Raw genomic sequence first — 17,845 nt, 5'->3', positions numbered from 1 at the left:
TTTAACAGACAAATATAATATAAAACTAAAAACCAGAAAGGTGACAGTCTTAGCAAGAAAATTTATAGTACAACCAGAACAAGAACTGCAATGTTTGCAAATAATTTAAAAGTAGGTATATTTTTTAATTGAGGGGACAAAATTGAGTAAGCAGAAAATGGGTTGAAAATAGACTCTCAGCGACTATATAGTTTTAACCAACAATTATTGCGTTCAAACTTTTTTTTTTCTCAATGAAATTAAAATTAAAATGTAGAATTAGCATGTGCAACAAAATAAAAGTTAACAGAAAATGCTCCGTAGAAGTTTAGGAGACCCAAGTTTTCATATGAAGGGTAAGAGAAAGCTTTCTGGTGTGACTGAAATGAGGCAGAACAACAATTTACCTGGGAACAAACTTAGCTACTACAAAGAACCCTTCTGTTGTTCAGTGAACCAAAATTGTACTTAGGCTCTTTACAAGCAACACTAGGTCATTAGAGTAAACTATGAGCTACCTAGCACTTACATTTTAATGAACTTGAGCCCTTTAAAGGTGGCACTGAAAGCAACATTAGCTGTAAAACAATTAAAATGTTAATGGGATTTCTACTGTAAATAGATTTATGAAAGAAGAAGCTGAGTGAGTTATTTCCTGGCCCCTAACTTGTCACTGTCAGTTGAATTCAAGTAAGATTTGCTTTATTAGAGATGTGAAGCATACCTTTTAATTTTCTTTTTTTCTTTTTTTAATTTTATATATTTCTTACATCATTTTTCATTTTTACACAATATATGCATTTTCATCTGATTATAATCCCCATACAATTCCTACTACCCTTGCTTTGATCCTACTCCCTTCTCTCCCCCCTGTAGTGTGTCCCTGGTTTACAGTTGCTTGTTGATTGATTTTTACTTTATTATAATTAGTCTATTTCCTGGTCCCTTATTTAGGTTTTCTAAATTCCTGCTATGAGTGAGACCATCCGGTATTTTCCTTTTTCTTTCTGGCTTATTTCACTGTGCATGATCCCTTCCAGCTCCATCCATGTTGCTGCAAATTGCATGGGTTTATCCTATTGTGTTTTCTATTTCACTATTTATTTCAGCATTGCATATAACATGCCTAAAGTCTAATACAAATACTATTTTGTTATCACATAATTGGCCAGTATGTATTGTTGTATCTTGAGTTTCTACTTGTTTTATTTTACATGTGGTATTCCAGCACATTGAAAGTAAACCCATGTCCATTTTTGCTCATCCTGATACAGACAGAGTTCAGAAGTTCAAAAGATAAGAAGTGGTTCTCAGCATGAGTAAACCGTGAAATGCATTGGAAAATAAATTTTTGATGTCAAGATACATTACCAGTTTATTCTTGTTGAGAACAGTTTTCTTATCTTTTGGACCTTGTAAGCTGGAATAGCCAAAATTTGTTTAAATTCCATAATAAAGAAAGAAGATATACAATTTGTCTATTATTTTATTATCATATAATTTTGTCTATAAATCAAACCTTTCACAGTGTAACAAAAATCTGGAAGTACTAATTTTGAGCACCAGAAAGGAAAAACAGTTCAAAATCAGGTTGTCTTTACCCTGCACAAAATCCACCACACCAAACCATAAAAATAGTTTTCATAATAATTTAGAGAAACCAAACCTCAAGTCTCCTGGGATTGCCTTTCCCTGAAGAACAAAATCCACTAAAGCCCAGAATTACTGTCAATTCTTAATTAACCATATCAGTGAGAAGGAACATTAAATTCCACTGAAAATTGTCCACTGAAGAGTGACAGAAAATGTTTCCCAGATCACAAGTTGACAAGACACATAATTTATATACAAGTAGCTGATTTTACAAAAAGTCAGCTGGAAATGCCTTTACTAATTCTAAACATGCCCTCATCATTATCACATGGTTATCAAATAGATTTATTTTAAGAAACTGGAGATAAAATGTCAGTTAAGACTGCTGAGACAGGCAGACATGCAAATAATCCTTTCTGAGGGACCTGAAAGTATTTGTGAAATAGAAGACTTTTGCACTGGAACTTAGAGATCTGCCTGGAAGAGATAGAGGAAGCAGAAAGTTCACTGAGAGAAAAGACCCCATGGCAGGACAGCATAAAACACATTTGTGGACCCTCTGATAGTGTGATCAGGTTAAGCTCTGAGTGCTTGGAGGCAAGGATGAGGACACCAGATACAGCGTACATTCTTAGAAGACAATCCACCCTTCCAACAGCCTCCAAAGTCTTGCTTTGCTCCACTCTTGCTGTAATGAATGCTCCCAATCTTACTTAATCTTCAAAGACACTAACTCCATAAAGCTTTTCATGATTTATTCTCATGAACAGTTTTCTCCTTTAATTATAGTAATACTTAAATCTATATCCTTTGTGACAAATAACTATCCTACAAAAAAGAATAAGATTCTACCATCAAGCCTGTTTAGGTGACTCTAAATCAATTATTTTTCCAGTAGTTACCACTGTCCACTTCCCATGCGCCTCTTATTTAACTTCACTGTGTCCCTCACAGAAAGCATTCTCCAATCCTTTGCTTCCTCTCAGGCAGTTTCTTTTTTTTTTTTTTTTTTAGGACTCAATCTAAGATTTTTTAAGTAGAAAAAGACATCATATTTTATAGCATCCCTCCCAATACATCTTTTTTTTTCATTTTTATTTTATATATTTTATATCATTATTCATTTTTGCACAATACATGCATTTTCATCTTGGTTATAATCCCCATGATTCCTACTCCCCATATGATCCTATGCCCCCCCCCAGTGTGTCTCTGGTTTATAGTTGCTTGTTGATTTTGATTTTTACTTTGTATTAATTAGTCTTTTTCCTGGTCCCTTATTTAGGTTTTCTAAATTCCTGCTATGAGTGAGACTACCCAGTATTTTTTCTTTTTCTTTCTGGCTTATTTCGCTGAGCATGATCCGTTCCAGCTCCACTGATGTTGCTGCAAATTGCATGAGTTTATCTTTTTTGATTGCTGAGTAATATTCCATTGTGCATATGTACCACATCTTCTTGATCCAATCATCTATTTTGAAGCATTTGGGTTGTTTCCATAGCTTAGCTATTGTAAATAGTGCTGCTACAAGCATAAGGATGCAGGTGCCTTGTTGAATTAATGTTTCTGTGTCCTTATGGGTAAATACCTAGGAGTGGAATTGCTGGATCATATGGAAGCTCCATCTTTAGCAGGCTGAGGAATCTCAACTCAGCTTTCCATAGTGGTTGGACCATTTTGCACTCCCACCAGCAGTGTAGGAGAGTTCTTTTTCTCCACATCCTCACCACCAACATTTGTTGTTGCTAGTTTTTTTAACGTGTGCCATTCTCACTGGTGTAAGATGGTATCTCTTTGTGGTTTCGATTTTCATTTCCCTGATTACAAGTGATGCTGAACATTTTTTCATATGCCTGTTGGCCATTTGCATTTCCTCTTTGGAGAAGTTTCTTTTTAGCTCTTCTGCCCATTTTTTTACTGGATTATTTACTTTGTTTTTGTTGAGTCTCATCAACTCTTTGTAGATTTTTGTGATCAATCCTTTATCATTAGTGTTGTGTGAAAAATTTTTCTCCCAATCAGTGAGGCATCTCTTTGTTTTGGTTACTGTCTCTTTTGCTGTACAGAAGCTCCTTAATTTGATGTAGTCCCAGCAGTTTATCTTTGCCTTCACTATCACTGCTTTGGGTGCTGTGTCTTTAAAGATGTTACCGAGGTGTATGTCATGTAGTGTTTTATTAGGCAGTTTCTTAATCTCCATCTAAAGTCTTTCTTTATCTGCCCTCCTCTCATGTATTAAAATTTCACAGGTTTCCTTCTCCAATAACCACTTTCTCACATTTATATATATGTGTGTGTGTGTGTGCATGCATGTATGTAACCTTATATATTATGTATATGTATGTATACATCTAACCAAGATGACTCTCCTGGCCTCAGATCCTTATGTGGAGCTTCTTTATAATATCTTCAACATAGATCACACACATCACTGCTGAACTCACTCTTCTCAAAGATCTAGAGTAGAGTTTAGTTCCTTCTCTTTAATCCCTTAGAAAACATTTGCAGAGTACCATTAGCATAAGTAAACTATTCAATATCCCTTCATCAAAATGCCATCACTCTGCAATTCATAATGCACTTGCCAAGGATAGCTTTCCCTATTCTACAATTCCCAGTTTAAGTTTAGCCCATCAATTTAATACTTAAATGCCTACAGTCATGAGACAAGAGAATATCTTATGAAGAGTCTCACTGAGGCTAACAATCAGATCTTTCCCACCAGGATCTATCTTACCCACTGCAGGGCAATTAACACCCAACTTTCCTCCATACCCAGTGACAAGTGCCAACAAAACCCTGTCTCAATCACAATAAATAAAGACACACACACACACACACACAGAAATTTCTCAATATATACTAGGTGTATGGTACTAACCCTACTCTTATTGAGTGATTAAAAAGAATTTCCTAAAAGCTGGATCTTGGTGTCTGATATAGATTATATTTTTTACGAACTCCAGCTCTTGAGTAAAACAACTTGGATTCAAACCCTAGAAGTCTTAGAATGTGAACTTAAGCTTACTATGACTTTTTTTTGTCATAAAATGGAGATGAGAGTACCTACCTCTTTGGGAACTTTCCAGTATAAAATTAAATCTTATATGTAAAGTAGCTAGAAACTTGACTGGCATTGAAGTAAGAATTCAAAACAATTATTACCTGTGACTTTCATTGCTTATTTACATGGTAGGTACTGACCACTCTTCCTGAATTACTGATTTTATAAATCTGTCCAACTTTAGCTATCCAGATTTACTTAAATGTGGTAAGATAAGGTTATTAGATCAATTGCCATTAGAATTGAACGTCCTTGTCTTATCCTTCATTAATAAAATTTCCTTATCTATAAAGGAATGTACTATAAATGTAATGCATTAAATTTAGATGGATGTTATTTGGTCGCAGTAATTTCTCTTTTAAGTTGTCAACCCAGCTCCAAAATTTGTTCAAGTGCAAGATCAGCTACATAAAACTTTTACCTGTGTCAATGACCTATAAGTGCCAGTCAGTAAGTTACTGCATTCTCATTAGTGGTCCTCACCTCATTAGAAAACTGCTCTCACTGATAAAGGAACTCAGAGGTCAATAAATATCTCCAAAAAATCTCTTTAATTTAATAGATGGACAGGTGCATGGAAGTCAAGTGCTAAACATGGCTGCATTCTACATACCTACAGTAATTTACAAAGACATCTGCAAAAAAAAACTAGTACTAAATCCCAATATTGCCCCTGCTGAAGAAATCATTAACTCTAGGACCTGAGAGGGCTAAATACTGATTTGATTGGATGTTTCCTCACCCAGCTGTCAGAATGCACTGAGTCATCAGAGTGATTTCAATAACTCTCTGAGAAAAAATTCTCTATAAACATGCCAAATTTTATATTGGTTTTAGTATCTGATCTCATTTCACCTGATAAAAGAGCGGCGGTAGCAGTGTCCTTTAAAAAATAATGCAATGTCATCCTTCCAGCTTTTGCAAAGAAAGTGTCAGTACTGAAACACCAGGTAAAACAGTTGAGCAATGTAAAAAGTAATGTGGCAATTTTGTAATTTCTCAATGCCCCCGACAAGGATTATTTAGTTTCATGTGCCTGGATGACTCTATGGCTACTTAATAAGCCAACACAGGATCTACTTTACCAGTGATAATTATAAAAGTAAGAGCATAGCTAGTTGCAAGCTTGCTAAAAGCAATTCACAAGAAGGGGAAGCTTATATATGGACCAATTATTCAATTGTGAGATGTGTTTTCTGAGATAAAGTGAAGAAGAAACATGTAAGTCAACCTTCTCTTCAAAATAAACCAGACATACCTTATCAATGCAAGAGAAATCACCTACCCAGAAACTCCTTGCATTTCTGCCAAATAGGTACTTACAAACTATGTAGGCAAGAAGTTGCTCTGAAATGCCACTAACCCCCTGGCCATGTCTTCAGGTTTATATCGACAGTGAAATTGGCAGGAACTAGGTAGCAAAGTGAATCTCACGAGGATGAAATTTAGAAATGTAAAGTGAACCCCCAAATCACATTTTTAATAAGAAAAAGTAAAGCCCGGGAAAGGTAGAGATGACTTTGTCACATTTTTCTAAAGAAGCAAGAAGATAGCAAAAATGTTTAAATGTTTAAAATACCCTGGTGTCTGTTCATAACTGCCCAAGAGAAGAAAGGAAAAACAGAATTAGATCTGACTTCTATCTCAGAGAATCTGAAGACGGTCCCCATGATCTTACATTATTCAGTGAAAACTTCTCCAGCCAGTCAAGGTGACCCGGAATTTGTAGACTTTGAAACTCGACCAAAAATTAATAGAAGAGGACCTCCATCCATTCTAATCTCGAAATAAAAACAGGTTCCATCCTCATAGCTCGCGCGCTTCAATCACCTCCGTACTAGTCAGCTCTCCCCTAACTAGCGAGCTTCTAAGTGGCTGCGCTTACTGCCCGGGACTAGCGAGGCCCCAGTCCCTCCAGGCAGTTGACCCGGGTTCGCCTCTCAGCAAACCTGTGGAATAATCCACTCTTTCGGACTCGGAGCTACTTTTCCATAAATAAATAAATAATAATAATCACACATGTACACAAACTCGCGGATCTCTGGAAAGAGAACATGACAAGAAACTCGCCGTTGGACGTTCAAAATCCTTAAGAAAGTGAACTTGTCATTAATTGCTCTTCCAAACAGGAATTCACTGAAACACACACACACGCGCGCGCACGCACACACACACACACACACACACACACACCCCGTGCGCACGCCAAGCACACACCCAAATCTGAGGGAAATTCTGTCAGGGGCTGAGAAAGTACCAGGCAGGAGGCACACAGCGTGCGCTCAGCGGCCGGCGCTCCCCGAGGACGCGCCGGGGACAGCGCTCCCGCCGGCCGCCGCCCGGGGAAGCCCACAGACCCCAGTGATCTCCGCCGGCCGCCCGCCCCTCCACCCTTTCCCAGAGAGAAACGCTCCCGCGCCGTGTCCGCGGGGGCAGGTGGGAGGCGGCCCCGGGGGCGCGCGGGCGGTCACTTACATGCCGGGCCGGAGCTGCAGGGCGCTGCCTGGCGGCCAGCCCGCAGCCACCCAGGTGCAGAGGCACCAGAGCCCCAGCCGCGAGGTCATCTCGGCAGGGCGGGGCGGGGCTGCTCCCGTCGCCACCCAAGCTGCGGACCGCGCGCCTCTCCGGCTCCGCAAGTCCGAGCCCGGCGCAGAAGTTGGGCTCGCCGGGCAGAAGTTGGCGTGCGGGGCTCGCCAGCCCCTCGAGGTGCGTCTCTGCGAGGAGGGCGCGGCAGGAGCTCGACCCGCCCCGGGCAGCGCCTGCAGCTGGGAGCGGTCGGGTGAGCCCGGAGACGCCGAGGCGGCCGAGCTGCGCGCCCCTGCTCCGCTGGGAGCTACAGTAACCGAGCGAGCCCGGCGGCCCCGCAGCCCCCTCAGCCCCGGTGCCATGGAAACGCGCTCGCCGCCCTCCCGCTCCAGCCCCTCCGGAGCGCTTAAAGAGACAGTCCCGCCGCCGCCGCAGACTTGACGCGCGGCTGGGCATCTCCTGCCCGCCCGCCCTCCTCGCCCAGTCCCCTCCGCTCGCGCGGCCGGGAGGAGGCTCGGCGGGGGCTGGAAGCTGGGGGCTGGAGTGGCAGCTGAGACGCAAAGTGAGGGGTTTCGCTCCATACTCCCACCTAACTCTGCTCCCACTCTTCTCACCCGTCCACCCACCCAGTACACCCACCCAAACCCCGCCGAAGAGCTGAGCAGCTCTGGCTTTCTCCTTCCTGCATCAACCTGCTCTGAACCAAACCAGCTGTGCATCTGCCACACGCAGAGACCAAAAGCAGCCTGACTTTTGATTCTCTCGCATTCTGCTCGCTCCCGCCCGGAGTCTCGGGAGTGGATCAGAACACAAACTGGGGGAGGTGTGCTTGAAGTGGGAACCCAACCGCAGTGGATTGAGTCGAATCTGCCAGATCGACAGTTGCAGGACACATTGCCGGCTCATCCAAAAATCTTTGCTACTCAAATGGGATTATCTCCATTTTATTTGGCCATCGTCTCAACCCTTTCAGGCAATAGTTATAATGGAGCCAAGTCTTTTAGAAACCTACTCCCTCTTTTCCTTCGAACCAGCTCCTCTTCCATAAAAGATACTGTGGAGCAGCCAGTTGCGAGCCGCCAGGGCCGTTCCAGAAGGGAACCGCGTCTGCTCGCAACGGGAAGCTCTTGCTGCGGTGCTGGCGCTGCAGCCTGGGGGACACAGCCAAGCGCAGCGCTGTCGCCAGCAGCTCCGGCTCGAGGCAAAGCCTCTGCCGGGTGCCAGCTGCTGTCTGGAAGGCCACAAACCTCTGGAGTCTGTTTCGTGAAAATAAAAATCTATGGCTCATCGTGCCCTCCAACAAGGACAGGCCAGTCTCCGAAACCATCATCTGCAGTTCAGCTCTGCAGAAAATGCACCAGTCTGCTGTGGAACAACTTTTTCCTTAACTTAGCAAAAGTGGCTCTCCAATGACTCATTCATAGTCAAATACTTAAAGTGATATCACTTGATTTCCTCAGTCCTAGGAGTCCTAAAATGATCTTTCCCAGAAGATTTTTGGGGCTCCCTTTTGCCCTTCATAGTTGAATTAACCATCTGGCTTAGTTTGTCTTCCGAGTCTTTGTTCTTTTCCTTCCCCTTTTCCTGCCCCTGAAGAAGCAATTTTACAGGAAGAATTTTTCCTGAGCATTTACAGGAAGAACGGGGAGCAAAATTATGGATTTTTTTCTGAAAAGAATGAAAAAATGAGGATATGATAGAACCATACCATTCTGAAGTCTAGTATTCTGTGACTTTGCAATTTGTAGAGTTGTAATTTACACCACCAGTGTAAATTGTTCAGTGTCTTCTATTTATCACAGACATATCTCTATTTTTACTTTTTATTGAAGTTTAATTTAAAGTGAAAATGATAAATATATAACTACATACTCCCTTTTGACAAACATTCTTAACAAACATAATTTTAGAGCCATTTGCACAGTAGATATCAGCATTTAAACCTCCTTATGTTATGAGGGAGGGATTCATCCTTTTTTCTTATTCAAAACACCAATTATAGATAAAACAGGCCTTCTTCAATCCCAGAACTATGGGGCTTGGTGGCAGTGCTGATGTCTGGTATAGGACTGTATTGTCACTTGGCTACCTCTTAATTAATTCTCCTAATGGCAGACCCGGCATGAGTCCCTAAAACACATTGTTAATTTTAAAATCTATTTTTAATCTTAGTTTTAAGTTCTCCTAAACCACTTTGCCACCTTTGTTAACAAGTAACAAAGATGATTGCTAAATTTCACTTCCCCTTCTTTTTCCTCTGCCAGTTATAGTGAGGTGCTAATGAACAGTGAAATGACCAAAAACTAGGAAAGGCACTGTGGGGGAGGAGAGGGGAGAGAAAAACTGGATAATTCACAATATTGGTGGCTCCTAAAACACTTGTGCTGATTATAAAAGGTGGGCCTGTTTTCCTTTGACTCGTTGCTACTTTGTGTTTTAGATGAAATGTAAAATCACTAAGTTATATAATACAGCATGATCTTATTTCAATGAAAATGTATAGCAACCCTAAAGATGCCAGTACAGATTAACTGTACCCTGAAAGTTCCTGTGATTTACTAAGCCTTACTATGCTTCTGGACTAGTTTTAACTCTGCAGGGCGCTTTCTTCAACTAATCTCATTTCCTCCTGGAGTGTAAAAAGTTCCTAGTTATGTTCCTTCTTTACATTCTAGAAAGTCTTGCATGAATAATAGCTCTCCCTTATTATAAAGCTAAATTTTATGTAAGGCTTAGCTGAAATGTATGGCAATAATCTGGTTACCTGATTGTTTAGTAAAAGATGGCTTAGTTACATGGGAAGTAGATCAGTAAATTGAAAATCACAAATTAGAAAAAAATTCCTTTAATGTATAGTAGTTTAATAGCATGTTTATTATAGATGAGCATTTAAAGCACTTTGGGTGTATCAGGCTAAATACAATCAGCATATGTGTCATAAAGTGAGGTTAATTTCAAATTATTTTAACATGGATAATAATATGATTACAATGACATGTCAGCAATTACCATTAAATGAAACAAACTACCAGCATGCATATTTAAAATTTTGCCACAAACTGAGACAACCTATTTTGAATTCAGCTCTCATTTTTTTAATTCAGCTCTCATCTTACCATCTATTCCTACAATTTAAAATAACTAATTATTTGGTTTGATTGTTGGTTAGGCTACATCTCTTAAAAAAAAAAGGAATATTATGAAACCTGTTACATTCTTACACATTAAAAAGCAACTGGTTGGTGGTGCTGGGAACACCCCAAATGAAGTCAAATACAGAAAAAAAGAACAATTTATCCTGCATTTGTTGTTTAATGTGAAAGAAAATGTTTAATTAATAAGCAAAAGGAAAACCAGGCATACAATAACAATTTTAAAAGTTGTAAGGCAGAAGTTTTGTGGGGATCCTTAGCTCATACTTAAATTTCGGGGGGAGGCTGTAAAAGAAACACCATGAATTGGGTTTTATTTTTGTGAATACTCTTTTATACTGACAACCGAGGCTCTTAAAAATGGGTTGAATGTAGCAGAGAAATATTCTCTGTCAGAAGAAGGGAAGGATTTGGGGGGACTTCCGTGGGAATGTCCATGCTACTCTACTCTCCCCAGACCTGCACCAAAGGAGTAATAAATCTAACCAACTTCCCCCTTGTTAAGGGGAGGTGGAATAAGCCAATTTCATGCTTTATGTATGCTTGCTGTAAAAAAGGAATGCTTACCTAAAATGAAATAGATTCTGACCAGATGTTCTCAAAATCTTCCTCAGCTGCTGCTTGAAGCTTTACAGTCACAGCATACTTTATCTTCTCCTCTATCTTCTTCTAATTGAGAAATTGTTGATCCATGCAATTCGACAGGCAGAGTGCTGCAAAAACCTTCTGTCAAAGCTTTTCAGCCCTGCTCTCCTTCTGCACACAAAAACTTCCAGTGTCTGTACAGGGACAGGAAAGAGAGCAGGCCTCTTCATTCAGCAGGTGTTGTGGGTTGAAAGAGGAGAAGGTCACAAAGCAATTCTTCAAAGGACAGCTTTTGTCACATGAAAGGTGGTAATAAATTGCCATTATAGAAATGCCTACAAGCACTAATGAGCCATGTACATTAAAATCTTGATGTTTGGCAAAATAGAATAAAATTCACCCAGAAACAACAGGGATTGCTACACCAAAAAGCAAATAATCATCTTTGCTTTGGTTTCATCTGCCTCTAAGTTTTGTCCCAAATCTCTCTCTTTTTAGTGAAAATGTTAAAATTTATAATAAAACCCTTAAGATATCTATGTAGTAATTTATATGTCATTTGTCAGCGTTACTCATTGGCCATAAAAACTTGATCAATCAGGGCCTCCCCGGTGGCACAGCAGTTGAGTGCTGGGCTGCGAAGCTGCCAGTAGTCTCTGCAGCACAGATTCGATCCCTGACCTCTCCTGCTGGGCCCGCTGCTCCCCTGAGCAGTGTCCTTCATCACTCTGCCTGTTCTGCTCCCCACTCTGGCTCTGATGAATTCTCTCACCCTCCCATGCTTCTGACTGTACCCAGTGCTTGTATAAATAAATAAATAAATCATAAAAAAAAAAACTTGATCAATAAGATATGAGTTAGGACAGAATTACCAACTCCAGAATTATACGTATTTATTGTACCATAATTGGAAGAATAGTCAAGATACATATTTGACTTGTACGTTTTGGGAACTATGCTTTGCATGACTAATTTGTGGCGGGGTGGGGAGGGGATATGTAACATTGACTTTACTATCTTAACTATTCTTAAGCATAAGATTCAGTAGTTTTAAATACATTCACATTGTGATGTGATAGATATCTATAACATTTTTTTATCTTGCAAAGCTGAAACACTATGCTCATTACATATTGATCCTACCCTCTGTGTGCCCCAGTCCTTAGCAAACACCCTTCTACTTTCTCTTTTTATGATTTTGACTTTTTCTTCTATTTCATGAGTAGGATCATGAAGTATTTGTTCTCCTGTGACTGACTTATTTTGCATAGCACAATGCCCTCAGGGTTCATCCAGTGTAGCCTGTAATAGGATTTCCTTTTTTTTCTTTTCTTTTCAAATTGAGTGACATTGTTTGCATTTTGGAAGTATAGAGCTCCCCCCTTCTGATGCTGCAACAACTAAAGTGCCCAAAGTCCACCACAATAGTCCTCTATGCTCCCTCCCCAGCTTGTACTCACCCCACCCCCTCTGAATGTCTCATTTCATTTCTATAGTCTGCTTTCAAAGGCTAGTTTTTGAGTTTGGGTGTATCTACCGTTTGTCTATTTTCTCTATGTTCCACATGCAAGTGATACTATCCAATATTTGTCTTTTTCCTTCTGACTTATTTTGCTTGGCATCATCCCTTCCAGCTTATTCATGTTGACATGAGTTTATCATTTTTGATGACTGAATAGTATTCCAATATATATATATAGGCCATATCTCCTGGCACTTAAGTTATTTGCATAGTTTGGTTATTGTATTGTAAATAAAGTTGCAATGAATGTGGGAGTACAGGTTTCCCTTCAAATAGGTGTTTTTGTATTCTTCAGATAGATACCTAGAAGTGGAATTTCTGTGTCATTAGGGCTGTATAATATTCCATTTTGTGTATACTACTTTTTGTTTATCTGTTCTTCATTCTTCTGTTGATGGACATCTGGGTTATTTGTTTATCACTTGGCTTTTATGAATAATAAATACAATGAATGTGGAATTGGACCTATGAGATCCTGTTTTTGAATTATTTTGGATATATACTCAGAAATTGGATTGTTCATTATATGGTAATATTTTTTTTTTCATTTTGACAGGAAACCTCCACACTGTTTTCCATAATGAATGCAGCAGTCCATACTCTTATCAAAGGTGCACAAGTGTTCCAATTTCTCTACATCTTATTCAACAATCTTGTTACTTTCTTTTCTTATGATCGTGGTCATCCTATTGGGTGTAAGGTGATAACTCATTATAAATTTATTGCACTATCTTATGATTATTAATATTCAGGATCTTTTTTATATATTTGTTCTCTAACTATATTTCTTCATTAGATAATTGTTTATTAAATCCTTGGTCCATTTTTTGATTGATTTATTATTCTCCTGTTATTGAGTTATAGAAAATTTTATATATCCTTGATATTAATCTCTTACTAGTTTTATGATTTGCAAATATTTTCTCTTATTCATGAGGTTGTCTTTAACTCTATTGATTGGTTCTTTTGATGTATAGACGTTCTTAAGTTTGATGTAGTCCCATTTGTATATTTTTATTACCCATCCTTTTATTGTCATTCAAGAAATTATTCCCTAACCTAAAATCTTAAAGCTTTTGATGAATGTTTCCTTCTAGAAGGTTTATGGTTTTAGAACTTGCGTAGGTTTTTTTATATAGAGTTAATTTTTTTTTGTATATGGTCTAATGTGTCTATCTATAAACTTTTGCAAGTGTTTATCCAGTTTCCCTATACCATATGATCAAGAAAAGGTTTCTTCCACATTATGTGATGGAACCCTTGTGAAAAGCATTTTCCAATATATGCAAGAGTTTAGTTCTGACCAGTTCTGAGCAGTGTTTTCTATTTCATTGTATCTATCTATCTATCCATATATCTATATATAGTTCCAGTACCAATCATCTTGATATATTTGCTTTGTAATATGTTTTAAAATCAGTACATATGAGATATCCAAATTTCTTCTTTTTCACAATTGTTTTGGCTGCTTGGGATACCTTAAAGTTAATTCTGATAGGTAGAGTCTCATTATTACTATTTGTATAAAGCCCATGTTTTTTAGGAGTCGTTTCTGTCAAAGAGGATTAAGTGAACACCAAAATCCCTTCCCTGGTAGCTTTTGTTCAGATTCCTTTTTGTGTGTGTATGTGAACACTTTGGATCAAATCCAGACAGCTACTATGAAAGACTCTACAACTAACAGTGCTAAGAATTTTGAATAGATCTGATATGAAGAAGCACAGGTGAAGCAAGGCAGCCTGATAGGGTTTTATAGTAGATTCAGTTATTTAGACCATAGCTGCAATATGTTATTGATAATGTGACACTACCTTACCTTTTATAACTTAAGCATACATATTGAGATATTATCAAAATTAATCCTTGATAATATAGAGTTTTTAATGCTTTTCCAACCCAAAAAGAAATACATATATGTGTGTGCATATATATGTATGTGTGTATGTGTATGTAAGGAATATATATGTGTGTATGTGTGCATATATATGTGTGTATATATACGTGTGTGTTATATATATATTATATATATCCAAATATGTTATACATATTATATATATATTATATATGTGTGTGTGTGTGTTATATATCCAAAGAGGTTTTAACAGTGTAGATAAGTGAGAAAATTAGTGGTAAAATAAACCCTTAGGGTAAATAAGTAAAACTAACATTAAAGGAAAAATTACCAAAACAAATATGGTCTCAGGCCTAACCATTTCAACTCCTCATAAGAAGACAGGAAGTTTTGTCAGTCACGTCTGAAAGATGAAGATTCAGCAACCCAAAACTAGTGTAACTGAAAATTCATTATCCTGTATTTACATACAAACATAGTGCATTTTACACCCGGAATATTTTCTATGGTTTTGACTCTGTGTTTTATGCAAAACATGAGACAGGCAACTTCAAATTTCTATATAGCAATAAAGAAGTGGTAACTGGGGCCTCCCTGGTGGCCTGGTGGTTAAAGTCTCAGCACTATCACTACTAAGTTCTGAGTTCTATCCCCAGCCAGGGAGCTAACCCACATACGGCTCAGTAGGCCTCTCCTGTATCTACAGCTGCTCCCTTTAGCAGTGCATTTCAGTAGATCTGCCTGTTCCACTATTATGAATCCTCTCCCCCACTGCATCTCTGGCCTAAACCCCAGTTCTTCTATGCCAAAAAGAAGAAAAGGAAGTGGTAACCAAATTACAATCAGCACACTATTATGAGAGTAAAAAGACAACCCACAGAATATAAGATATTTGCAAATCATATAACTGACTAGTAGCCAGTATACATAAAGAATGCTTATTACTCAACAATAAAAAGAAAAATTGGAAAATTATTTGAATGGATATTCTCCAAGAATATCTAAATGACTTTCAACTTCACACATGCTAGGATGGTTATAATCAAAGATATGATAATACATATTGTCAGTGATGTGGAGAAATTTGAGTTCTCATACATGCCAGTGGAAATATGAAATAGTACATTTTGAAAAACAGTTTGGCAGTTCCTAGAAACATTAAACATAGAGTTACCAAATTATACAGCAAGTACTACTTGAGAAAATTGAAAACATAGGTCCAAACAAAAACTTGTGAAGAATATTCATAACAGCATTATTTTTAAAAGCCAAAATTATTGAAACAACGTAAATGTCCATGAGTGATGATCAGTTGAACAAATTGTGGGACATCCATGCAATATAGTGTTTTTAAGTCATAAAAGGAAATGAAGTGCTGAGGTAATTTGCCCTGGCGTTCTTGGGATGGTCAAGCAATCAAATGAACATCAGATTAGAAGGAAGAATGAATTACTTTAATTAAATATGTACAGAAAATAAACATGGATAAAATTCTAAGGTAATAAGACAACTGGAGGTTATTTATCCTGAGCTAAGGAATTGTATACAGGCCTGAGACTTCAATGAAAGAGCAAGGGAACTTACATGCAGAAGACAGTATGACTCATATGCAGATCAGATATGCTGTGAGTACATGTTTGCCCTGCTATACAGATTTCTCTGATAAAAAGATTATTTCTGGAGCCTCCCTGGTGGCCTAGGGGTTAAGGTTCAGCACTACCACCTCCAGCATCCCTCTGTGATGGCCTGAGTTCAATCCCTGGCCAGGGAGCTGAAGCATATGGAGCAGCAGACCTCTCCTGTCTTGCCCACTGATCCCCTCAGCAATGCTTTTCACTAGCTCCACCTGATCTACTCCCCACTATGTGTCTGGTGAATCCTCTCACCACCCACACCTCTGACCTACACCCAATTTCTTCTATGCACAAATAAATAAATAAATCTTTTTTTTTTAAAAAAAAAAAAAAAGGTTATTTCTGGCGCTAACCTTAAATCAGGGTTATTTGAAATAATCTACAGGCCAAAGTGACATATCCTAGGAAGCCCTGTTTGGACATCTTGGGGAGATATATCCTTCACTACAACATGGAGGAAACTTGAGAACACTGCTAAATGAAAGAAGGCAGACATAAAAGGCCACACTTATAATTGGCCTTTTAATCATAATGGAATTATGATTCCATTTATATGAAACAGCAGAACAGATAAGTCTATAGAGAAAAAGTAAATTAGTGGTTACAAGGAGCTGGGAGAGGGGATATAGGAAGGAATTGCTAATGGGTTTTGGGTCTCTTTGGGGGATGATGAAAATATTCTAGAATTAGTGGTGGTAATGGCTGTACAACTTTGTGAAGAGTAAAAAACACTGATTTACACACTTCACAGTGAGAGATTTTACTAAAAAAAAAAAAAAACTAGAGGTCAAATTATAATTTTCTAGTAATCTTATATCAGGGAACTCATAAACTAAGTAAAAAAAAAGGAGATTCAAAACTTAAAACTTTTGGGGCCTCCCTGGTAGCTCAGGCTGTTGAGCACAGATCTGTGAAGCTGTCCGCAGCCTCTGCAGTGCTGGTTCAATCCCCGCAGCCTCAGAGCATTCCACATGGCAAACAGATCTCTCCTGTCTCGCCTGCTGCTCCCCTCAGCAGTGTATTTCGTCAGTCTGCCTGTTCTGTTCCCCACTCTGTCTCTGGTGAATTCCCTGCACATCTGGCCTGTAACCTGATTCTTGTGTAAATAAAAAATAAATTTAAAAAAAAAACAACACTTTTTTTGGTGCTAAATTGGTTTATTATTAACTTATTAAATATATTTTCCCCAACCACCATCTGCTGTGTCCCCTTGTCCCTCTCCCTCTCTCTTAAGCTCAGAGCCCTCAGAATGTTCAATATTCACTATTTTTAAAAATGTTTTATGCTGTCAAATTTGATGCTAAGTGAATGTTCAACATTTGCTTTTATTGTTCTGACTCACTTTGCTACACACAATTGTCTCAAATCCCCCCACTTTTTGAAAAATGGATGTATTTCACCCTTTCATGGCAATGTAATATTCCACATATGTATGTACCACATCTTCTGGCCCATTCACCCATTGATAAGATTTAAGCTGCTTCCATGTCCTAGCTATTGTCAATAATGTTGCTGTGAATATTGTGGAACATATGGGGTTTTTGTCAATAGTTTCATATTCTGTAAATATATGTTGAAGAGTAGAACTGCCAGGTCAGGTGATATTTCCATTTTTAATTTTTAAAGATAAATCCATATTGCTTTTAATAATAGTTTCACCAGTTCACATTCTGTTACAGAGCCGAAACCAAAAGAGTAGGTCCTTTGCCCTTTAGGGAAAGAATTCACCAGAGAGCACTGAGTGCAGTTGAACCAGAGAAGACTTTATTAGAAACTCATGGATGTGGTAACCAGTGCCTGAAAGTATCCAGAGGAGTGAGAAGAGATATTTAAAGTGTAAGTTTCATCTGGTAGGGCAGAGAAAGGCAGCATCGTGCCTTGTTCTGGATCGGATTATGCTTACGCGTGTGTGAATGCATTATATTCCACCTAAGCATT

The 17,845-nt window shown here is 38.6% G+C and overlaps 1 protein-coding gene across 1 annotated transcript in view; it reads right to left on the bottom strand.

Moving 5' to 3' along the window:
* Positions 1-7,200, bottom strand: part of LOC311170242 (EGF-like and EMI domain-containing protein 1) — a gene marked incomplete at both ends in the record, with an annotated part of 629,838 nt that extends 622,638 nt beyond the window's left edge. The window contains one exon of the mRNA XM_084232626.1: positions 7,112-7,200. Within this exon, the coding sequence (XP_084088752.1) occupies positions 7,112-7,200 (89 nt within the window). The remainder of the gene's footprint in view (positions 1-7,111) is intronic.
* Between the last annotated feature and the right edge of the window lie 10,645 nt (positions 7,201-17,845).

This window comes from Talpa europaea (genome assembly GCF_964194135.1).
Source record: "Talpa europaea genome assembly, chromosome: 4".
In the NCBI taxonomy this organism is placed as follows: Eukaryota; Metazoa; Chordata; class Mammalia; order Eulipotyphla; family Talpidae; genus Talpa; species Talpa europaea.
The sequence above is the reverse complement of the archived record's forward strand: the minus strand, read 5'-3'. Positions and strand labels throughout refer to the sequence as shown.